The sequence below is a fragment of the Hypomesus transpacificus genome, chromosome 19 (genome assembly GCF_021917145.1).
Source record: "Hypomesus transpacificus isolate Combined female chromosome 19, fHypTra1, whole genome shotgun sequence".
Classification (NCBI taxonomy): domain Eukaryota; kingdom Metazoa; phylum Chordata; class Actinopteri; order Osmeriformes; family Osmeridae; genus Hypomesus; species Hypomesus transpacificus.
In genome coordinates this window covers 13614812-13625584 of record NC_061078.1, presented here as the reverse complement: position 1 = coordinate 13625584, position 10773 = coordinate 13614812, and the positions used below count along the sequence as shown (strand labels likewise).

General features: G+C 43.5%; 1 protein-coding gene across 1 annotated transcript in view; it reads left to right on the top strand.

Moving 5' to 3' along the window:
* The first annotated feature begins 237 nt into the window (after positions 1-237).
* The window catches only part of galnt18b (UDP-N-acetyl-alpha-D-galactosamine:polypeptide N-acetylgalactosaminyltransferase 18b), a 41200-nt gene continuing 30664 nt past the window's right edge, over positions 238-10773 (top strand). The window contains exon 1 of the mRNA XM_047041914.1: positions 238-834. Coding sequence (XP_046897870.1) covers positions 597-834 — 238 coding nt within the window. The 5' untranslated portion in view covers positions 238-596. The remainder of the gene's footprint in view (positions 835-10773) is intronic.

Below are 10773 nucleotides of genomic sequence, written 5' to 3'. Positions count from 1 at the left end.
ACGTTTAGGCCTATAATAGGCTACTTCAACATGGTACAGGCATTACTAGGCAAATTACAAATAACTACGAGTATTAATGCCAACACGATCACGACAGTGGCATGTAAACCAAAACACAAAAAGGATAGGTTTATTTTATTACATAGATACATCAAATGTACTGTCTTTAAATGTGACCAAATTAGACCCGCCCACCAAGTGAATGCACAGATTACCGTACAACTCCAGTATCGCACCTCATTGGCTACAGCTGCTGAATGTTTGTTCTGAGCGTTTTCACAAGGTCTGTAAAATCTCAACTTGTTCAGATTTGCCATGGATCGAAAAAAGGAACAGTCGGCATCCGGTCGGTTTTTCAGTGTTTGATGTGTTTTCAAATTACAGTTTGAGATACCTACCTTTATGGACCTGTAAAGGCGAAGGTGCTGTTAACCCGCGCTCGAAGCACGGATCGCATCGTTGGGGAGTTGCAGGATTTCATCCAGGTTGCTCTAAAGTGACGCGCGTAGCTCATTCCAGGATTTGGTGGGCGACAGTCGCACTTGTACACTGTTGAACGGAATTCTGTGTAGGTTACTGCATGGAGGGATGTCGGCATGGCTTGCACCAGGAGAACTAAAACTTTGGTGTCTACATGCGTGATCTTGAGTGGCATGACCAACATCGTGTGTCTGCTGTATGTTGGGTGGGTCACTAATTATATCGCGAATGTATACATCAAAGTCCCTATGCCTGTCCCAGAGAAAAAGTTAGAAGGTGACAAGAAAGGAGAAACTCTACGGATCATAGAGAGACTTGATCGACTCGAGAATGTTGTCAACCAGCACATACAAGGTAAATAATATGATTTGTTAGTTGTTTATGTGATGATGATGATGATGATGATGATGAAGTAACCGCTGTACGGCTGATGACTTCAAGTGATTTTTGATTCACTGGTTCATAAGTCACTGAGTTAAATTCAAACATTGTTGATTTGTTGTATATTGCACATTCACACATTACTATTTACTGTATGCAGCAGACACCTCATTAGTCCCCTTCACTTTTGAATGGGCAGGAGGGTGTGTCAGAGGGCAAATTACAATAGACCTTCGCATAGCCCATTCATAGTCAGTGAGAAAGACTCGTCCCGGGAAATGATTCTAATTAGACCAGTGTTGACCTCAGTGGTATGTCCCCATCTCGTGAATGTGTCCATAAACACTCTTTCCAAAAATCCCTCCTCAGCCTTTTCTTCCTGTTTTATGAGTTTCCTCTGCCACCAGTTTACATTGCAGATTTATTGAATCTCTGTGTGTCGGTTAATTTGCCAAATAGCTTGTTACAATGTTTTGCCTTGATTTGTAGACTGTGTAAACAGTTTTTTGGTCCTTCACGGTTGTCTTTCGAGCCCTAAACATGTGATGTGTTTGCTGATGTCCATTTTGAGGGCTGTTGGTAGACTGCAGGTGTGTTGGCTTTCGACAGACCTGACTGTTTACAAAGAGAAATTAAAAGCAATCATTTTTTATTTTACTTGGTGATTTTTTAAGTTGAACCTTTATAATCGTCTATTTAAAAGTGAAATGGCATGGTTCATCAACTTGATCAAGATAGGTCACATGTAGTTTACAGTGATACGGTCCTTCAATGGTTGATTCTGTGTTCTTGGGAATGTATGGAATTCACTCTCCAAGGTTGTCCCCTCCCCCCATTTTTTGTGTGCAAAATCCGCCTTTGTGACTGGTGCACACACAGGACCAAAACACATTTACTAATGAAGTGCTTTTTATGTTTGTATTGCTCTATAATAATACAGTATGAAACATATAGCCTATTAGTTTGTGCAGTTGTAACAGTCCCTATGCAACCTGTACATATCCCTGTTCCTGTGTCATCACTAGAGCTCTAATCTTGTCATCACCAGGAAACTAATTTCAGCCAGGTCCTAATATTGCTCACAGGTACAGTTGAGTGTTGGTTACATTCAGACATAGAGACGCTCTCATCGTTAAGTCCGGGCCAGAACAGGAACTCGTATGAGGCCCTGGAGCTGAGCTTGGTTGGTCATGGAGCTGAGCTTGGTTGGTCATGGAGCTGAGCTTGGTTGGTCATGGAGCTGAGCTTGGTTGGTCATGGAGCTGAGCTTGGTTGGTCATGGAGCTGAGCTTGGTTGGTCATGGAGCTGAGCTTGGTTGGTCATGGAGCTGAGCTTGGTTGGTCATTTAAATATTCCTCCTGGAGCCAGCTCTACGTTTCACTGTTTGGCACAGACAGGCTTTGTTTGTGCCACTCAAAGATGGAGTTCTGGCATTAGGACTGATTGACTCCCTGAAGCATTGAATCCTATTGTTATAAAGCTGAATACCCTTTCTTTACCTTTTACTTTTTATTCAGGAGATGCTAGAAGACGCTTTTATCCAAAGCGACATACAAATAGTGCAAACAGAAAATACAGTAGAAGATCAAGGATCAGTAGTCAGTATTTGGAGGAGGGAAAAATAAACTCTTTATTCTCTAGACACATCACAAAGTAACACACATCCCAGCTGACAGGTACATTGAACAAGAATAATATGACATTACATTTAATAGTATACTACAATTCAACAATAATGCTACAACAATACTGCAGTGCAACAAGAACATATCAATTGCATAAGTAAAGCAACAGTATATCACACACTTTCAAAGTCTTGGTAACAGAACAAGGGCGGAACATTCTTCATTGTTCTGCTCACTCATTCCTGTGCCTGGTAAAATCCAGCATGTTGTGAGCCCTACCTTTCCTCCTCTTCCTGAGTGTACCACTCAGGTGGGAAGCAAGGTTTAGGAGTCATGAATCGATTGGAGCATTAAGATTAGTGGATGACATCGACTCCTGCTTTAGAGATTGTGCCACAGACACATGCTTTTTTGGAGTTCTCGGCCATTTGCTGTACTGTGTCACACGTCCCTAGTGCTCCCCTACAAGCCTGCACAGTCACACCATGCATGCATGGGTACACACATTTACAAATACACACACACTTCCACCACCACCAAAATAGCATTCCGCTGAGTTTGGAAAGGCAGCATAAAGGCTGGTGCCCTGCAGAGCATTCGTACATGAGGGAATGAGACATTTACATGGGCAGCACGGCAAACTTGGCACTTGGCAGCAGTGTGGCAGACGCGGAATGTCCTCTGAGAGATATGGCTAGTGACAGCTTCCTACTGTGTGCCGTACGACCGAAATACAGTACACCACTCCACTGTGACCATCTTTATGACGTGGTCAGTGAGAAAGACGAGGGTGCAGAAGAGCACGCTCGCTCCTCGTTGAACTTTAGCTTGTATCAAGTGCAGTCAATGAACGAGGTTTGGCCAGGAAGCTGACAGGACATGTTCACACACGCCCACCATAAATGCTGTGACTGCATTCTCTGGCTTGCCTCGCGTTCCCGAAAGCTTTCAAAAATACATGTGTGAAGGTTCCTCTGGACTGTGAAGCTAAAATGCTCTTTAGAATAAAATGCATTACATAACTGTCTACAAATGAACTATGAGCATGTGTTCTTGGTTTTATCTTCACAGGGATTTGACTGAAAGTGTCCAGCACCTCTAATGTTGTTCTTCCAGGGTGTATGTAGCTTCTCTGTTTTCTGATTGAACCACCAAGAATACTGAATCAGGCAGGCTGAGATGATCATGCTAGTTCAGTGAATGAGCTCAATCAAATCTGCTGGTCAATCAGTTGAAAAGGCCACTAAATCACCATGGGTATTTACTCATGTTGATGAAAAGGGGGAAGGAGGGAGCAGTGTGTTTGTGTGGTTGTGCTTTTTGAAACTACTGTTTCCCCCCTAAGTCAAGAAGAAAGGAGCAGCCAATAAGCTTTCACAACTCTGGTTTTTCACTTTCCCACATGAACGCACCTTGCTGCTCAGAAAAAAGTATTTCCTCTGTAATTTTCAATTTGAAGTAAGTTTGTTTCAATAATGTATTGACTGACGTAACTGCAATCTGCTTTCGGTGTAGTCTCAGTTCAGTAAATGTGTTGAATACAGTTTAAGTATTAATTACAAACAAGTGCTTTATTTGATTTAGCTTCAGGGCTGCATATTGTAATTACATAACATACTCCTACAACTCCACCTGATGACTTTGTAATTTGGATTCATACTGTTTAATTTCTGCTTTGTAAAATGGAGAGATCCTTAACCATCTCACCGCCCCATTAGCGCATTGATTGTTTATCATCATCTTTCCAGAATTGGATTATGTGAGCCGGATAGGTATTGGTGAAGGATGCCACACAAACAGTGGTGCCACGGCAACAAGGTTGTAGTGTTGTTAATGCTGTATACATGCACAGCACGCAGTCATCAACTGTTGGAGTGCCACAAAAAAATAACACACTTCTGGTGAATGTGTAAGATAAAGAATTAGAAAATGAATTGAATTGCACGGGTATAAATGCACTGGAGAAGGCTTGGTAGTGAAAACAATTAATTAGTCAGAATCCAGAGGGCAAAACTAGCATGAGGAAAATCTGAATATGTTTGGCAAATTCACCCCTATGTTTCAATATTAGGCACAGTACTGCAATCCTCTTTTTTATATTCATAAAAGTCTACTAAAAATGTTCTGTGACAAAATCAATCCGAAGCAGTCTTTAGAACAGGTTACTTCAAGATGTGTTTGGGACCAGACGGCCCTCTGATTAGCCCGGTCCGTGACTGCCCTCCCCTCTCTTCTCAGTCGCACACATCCTGTACAGCAATTTGTCTCAGTCACTCATATCTGGCTGCTCTATTTGCTAAGTGCACACATGGGCACTGAGAGAGGTACCACCAGCCGTCTTCTGAGGGTGGGCCCCTCTTCTTCATGTGACGATACGCGGAGGCTGACAGCCCCTCTGATAAATTGGAGTGCTTTGTTTCGACATGCTTTCTAAATTGTCCACCACGTTTCGTCCCTCAGTGCTTTATTATTTATAATCCATGTCTCAGAGTAAAGAATTACAGCGTTGTTTTTAAGCGGGCAAGGCCCTTAGACAAATTCTGACTCGTCTCTGTCTCCCTATCTCCCTTTCTCTGACAAAAACCAAACTTCTGTGTATTTATCTAAGAGCCGCATATCACAAAATTCATGGCTTTGATGCAGACCACTGCTGTAGCATTCCTCTTATCAGAGCTTAGAACAAACGGCTATTAGTACCAGCAACTTCAGTACATAGGGGAAAAGCACATATTTCCTTACTGATGAGTTAATAATTTCTTAGAGTGAACAACGAAATAGTAGGGCTTGGCACAGAGGTAGTGCACAGCGAGGTCATATTGCTGCAGAGTGCAGCACAGTCAATGACTGCATTCCCAAACGAGTGAGACGTTTTTTCATGAAGATGACTTATTCCATAGGAAATACTGTTAGTTCAAGGTGTTTAACATGGGACACACATCATGGTTTATTTTCTGAAGTAATGATCTTGCACTGTGTGAATCCTCAATTGATTAGCAAGTGATGAAATATGAGTTGGCCGGGAGAAAGCAAAGTAGTATATATGTGTGTGTGTGCGTGCGTGTGTGTGTGTGTGTGTGTGGGGGGGGGGGGGGGGGTGGAGAGAGAAAGAAGGAGAAGATGCTCTGGGGGATTACATGGAAGACTGCATCAGCAGTGTCCCTGGGATCCATCCCAGTTAACCCTAATTGAGATGTTGATCTGAATGCGTGCGTCTCATCATATCTGCCGCTCTCTCCTCCCCATTCTTGCACATCCATAATCCATCCTGGATTAACTGTTAATGGACCCACATATCTAACTGTGTTGGTTGTCCAGCAGTGTTCTGTGGCCATCTTTCATTTGTCGATGATTCAGTGTGATGAGCTCTATGGCTTTTAAGTCTTGAATTGTCCGGGAGTTAAATATCTCCTTGCTGCAGTGTTGATCTTATTATTTAGAGCAGAAAGTGTCATCCTTCAAATTTTATGGGTATATAAAGCATTTGATTACAGATTTAAAGCTCAGTTTTCTCCCATATCGTGGGCAAGGGACTCTAATTAGCAGCAATTGGATATAATTACTTATTAATTACAGGGTGGTGGGAACCTTTGAGGAATTCAGAGTGCGCCCAGTCAGCAACAGTTCCCGGACCTGACAGGAATCAGGACTCTTCTACCGGCATGTGTGCTGGTGAATAGGGAGAGAGCCATAAGGGCATACCACCCACAGAATCCTGCATCTCAAGCCTCAATTATCACCTTGTCTTGTTTGATTACTTTCACTAGAGAACTTAATTACTCTGTCCTTCCGAAGTCGGCGGTTATTAAATATTGGTTGTTGTTGTTTTTATAGCTTTGTTCCAGGCAGAAACACCTGCAGGGCGGAAGGCATCATATCTTTCATATGAACGTTTCATCATCTAATTTTATTAATATCACCATAGCAACCACCACCTGAATACTTTTGTCCGGTGGCTAGGGACAGATGCTGTCACTCACAATTTCTGTCACAAGGCCATCTAATAACCCCAAGTCCCAGCCATTAGAACATGTTTGCCAGTGTGCAGCACGGACATGCCCCATTCATAATGCTGTTATCACCTAATAGTGTTGATTAGAAGGCATATCAGTTCTAGTCATTTCCTTTCCCGTGTAATTACCCATGGCTGTTTGTCTCCCAGTCACTAAGTAGTAAGGACCTTTCCATAAGACAAGGTTTAAAGCTGCTTCCTCTCACAAACAGCCTGCTGAGTATTTCTCCAAAAGATTGCAGCCCTCGCATTAACTTGGGCTTAGTGGCAATTACTCAACAGCTGTAAACAATGGATTGTTGTCTTGTCCTGAGAATATGAAGGCATGCCAATCCACACATTACTGATAATGAGTCGTTGTAATGAGTGCGTGTCCTTGTCCATTGATTGCTGTGTAGACCTGTGGTTCTGTTGAGCTGAGAGGAAAAGCCAGCATCCCCCCCCTGTGTCTGTTTGAAGGCCAGACCACAAGACTGTGTTAGGGGCTCCATGAGACACCCTGGCCTCATTGTGTCAGATAGAGTTCCTGGCCGCAGTCAAATACCTTTGCCAGCATCGATGTCCTTTGAAATGTTGTTACTGGGGTAAAAAAAAACGAAAAAGCAGGCATGCGGCACTACGCCTAGAGGTGAATGTTTCTTAGGGAAGCGTGCAAAGTGGATGACTAGATGTCCTTGAATGTTTCAGGAGTGACTGTTTTCTTGTGGTAAGCCACAGAAAGACGCAGAGCGATGAGCATCAATAGATTGAAATCCCTATCAGGGGGAGGCTAGCCATGTATGTACGATTTGTATAGCCCCATTCCGTCCACTGGGTAAGGGACAGATGCTTAGTCATTTTTGTAGTGTGCCAATCATCTCACAAGCCAAGATTTTAGCTGCAGAAAACCACTCGATTGGAGTGATCGCATGTAGGCTATTATCCCTCTGCAAGCTCCAAGTGTTCCTTCCACGGTATCAACTCTGCCACCTCTTTTGTCTGGGGATAGTCTCTGGTGTTCTGAATGGAGCCTCTCTCAACTGAAGAATCACATTCTGATTTATAAAAGAAATCCAGCCTTCATTCCATCCCTCAGAACTGCCATGGTTCTGTTGCCTTCCCTTTTGATCACAGTGGTTACCTTTCTCACTTTGAGTGAATGGGTCAATTGTGAGATTGAGGTGCTGGGAGAGACAACGAGCTGAACGGCTGTGCTTATTTCCAGTCATGCACTACTGTTTAACCTCCAAACTCAGGCCTGGGCTGCTGAATATTTTGTACTAAACACACTTTGGCCAATATTCTGGAACTACAGACACATGGGAAGTCGGTGAGACCGTCTCCAACGTGCGGGTGGGAACATTTTCTGATTGGTTGTAGGGGCCTGCCAAATAAGTCAATCAATAACCCGATGGTACACGTTGTGTGAAAAGTATCTATGCAGACGTCGCAGCAGGGAAGACATCCTTAATTCACGAGGCTGAGATGGAGGTTCACCGATGTAGAGAGAAAATGTATGATTTATGGAGAGCCGTTAAACATCCCCCCATGGATTGCTAGAACAGCATGCAGCACAACAGCATTTAACAGTGGCTGCCGGTGAGTCTTTACCTGGGGTCTCACAAACACCTGAGCAATGCCATGCCAGGTTCAACGACCTCAGTACGTAAGGATAGAGGTTGCACGCTATGGACAGAAGTCTAGTACCTCAGGCATGTATTGTGCGACAATATATTTCCAATCGATATGAAAACCACCAACAAGTGATTTGAACGATCACGTTGATCCGTCTGATTTATGATTACACTTCAAATCAGGCGACAATGATGCCTTCACGAGGGGGGAGGGAAAACAAACAGTCTGTATTTGCCCGTGCTGTGGGTGCAACGCCCTGGTCGTTTGCCACCGGCTCCTCAAGCTCTCCGTCCCTAACCCTACATTCCTGCTGTGTGTCTTGTGTAGTAGACATGGCTGGGACGTTGCTCCAGCCTGGGGCCGATCCAAGGACACTGTGAGCCTGTCCTTCAGTGCTCTCCCCTCACACCCAGGGTGTCAGATGCCTCATGTCTGTGGCCACAGACACGGCGTGTTCAAGGAGAAGTCCTGACCCCAACGCCGGGAACCAGCAGAGAGGAGATTGAATGTTCCCATGACGTGTTGCTGCAGTAGGTGAAGATGTCTGCACCTTTTTGATGTGCAAAGGTTGCAGCCCAGTTACATCAGTGGTACAGGGGCATTTCCCCCTATCAGGCGTTTGATGCAGATACATTGGCAGGTAGTTTTTTTTATATGCGCACCAGGATGCACCTGAGAGACTGGCCTCTTCAGAGATGGAGAGCTGCCAAAAAATGGAGTCAAGTGAACAATATGAGATCTTAGAGCATTATTACTTCTACTGTATGTTCTACACAGGCCTACATAGGCCATTCATGACACTGCTGTACATTCCAGCCACTCGTGTCACGCCAACCTTTTGCATGCCTTGTTTCAGTCTTCCAAACCTCATCCTTGAGGCATCTTCTGTATTGATTCTGGATCTTCCTCGGTGTTAACAGCACAGCAAGCTCCACGGCAGACTGCAGCATGTGGTCATAGAGGAACGTATGCCTTGAAAACTATCTTTTTTTTTACACTTTCTCTCCTTCTCACTCTCTCTCACTCTATTTCTCTCACACTCTATCTCTCTTTTTCTCTCTCCCTCTATCTCTTTCTTCTCTCCATCCCTATTGCTCTTTCTCTCTCTATCTTTCTCTTCTCTCTCCCTATCTCTCTTTCTCTCTATCTCTGTCTGTCTGTTCCACCCACCTCCTCACTGCACAAGACAAGTGCAAGCCATCAAATATTCACTCCTGCCTTTTAGAATGCAAATTCACAGAGTAAAAATAGATTAAATCTTTTTTTAAAGGTGGAGAAATAAAGTCATGACACACTCTTAGATGCTTGTATTGCTGTTTGTATTTGCAACGGTGCGTCTCCACAGAAGTGTGTGGAATAAGAGTGAACACAGTTTGTGCATCATTGTACAATATGGAACAATAATAAGAATGAGCTCTGGCACATTCACATTGATCAAATCTTATGTTTAGAACCATACAAATCTACCCGTTACCTCCATATAACTCTCTTTAGTTATGGTAAAATAAATAACTGTATTTGCAGAATGGTTACCTCTTTACTCGTTCGTGTGAAATTGTGTAATTTACCTTTTTTTTTTTACAGTACATTAGAAGACTATCAACAGAAATCTTGAGGCCTGTGTTATTGTGTGGTTCTTTAGTGCACAAATGATTAGATGGTGTTCAGCACAAGTCTCATTAAACTGTATCATCCACAAATCCCTACACTGGATGGGATATTCAAAGGACATTAGTGCAGTGTATCTGGATAAATCCTCTCACTTTAATTCATGGCATAGTTGTCAACACCATTAGTTCCAATGTAAGACAGTGGTATATTGTAAACTACTTAATAGAATGAACATACATAACTCATCATGCAACCAACAACAATGTCATGAATAGCTATTCAGCAGTAAGAAGGGCTTCTTTGTTTTGTCTCAGATTTAAATAGTCTCTGGGAATATTGTCCTGCCACAAGCAGTTTGGAAAGAATAGCTCAAATTGGGAGGCCACAGGGTGTAAAATGTTTCTTCTGAAAGCTCGAAATAGATGCTTCTACAACACCTTTTCCCCCACAAAAATGCAGTATGAAGCTGTGGAAAACAGATATTCTGACAAAACACGATAGAGGGATATAGCCACCAGGCAGTGCTTTGTCAGTCTGGCACAGAGGGCAGCGGCTGCCACCAGCAGCCAGCCAGCCAGCCCTCTGTGTGGTTCTGACCCGGGGTGCTAACGAAGCAGCTCAGAGGAGAACTCCCCTCTCATGTGCTGGAGCCTGGCTCCTGCACCCGCACGATAAGGACCGGACTGTTTCAGCTGGTTCAGCTGCTTTCACCACGGCAAACTGTTTTGAGTCAATTAAATCTCCCACAGCACTTACATTTTTTTCCTGTTGGGGGGAGGGGGGTGGAATTAAAGTTCTCGGTTTCCAGCAGCTGTTGTGTGACTGATATAAAAGACTTTAAAATGAGAGCAGTATTATATACACACTCTGAAGTATGAGTAGGATGCAAATGCGTTATCCTGTTTAGAAGTATTGGAATTATTAAAGATCCAAGCAGCTATTCGCTCAGGATGGCTGGTAGCGCCAGCTTCTGACAGTTTCTTGGAATCAAAAGCCCAGTTTCAGATAGTCTGTGAGAATTAGTGTCACTGACACAGCCAAGTCCACGCCTC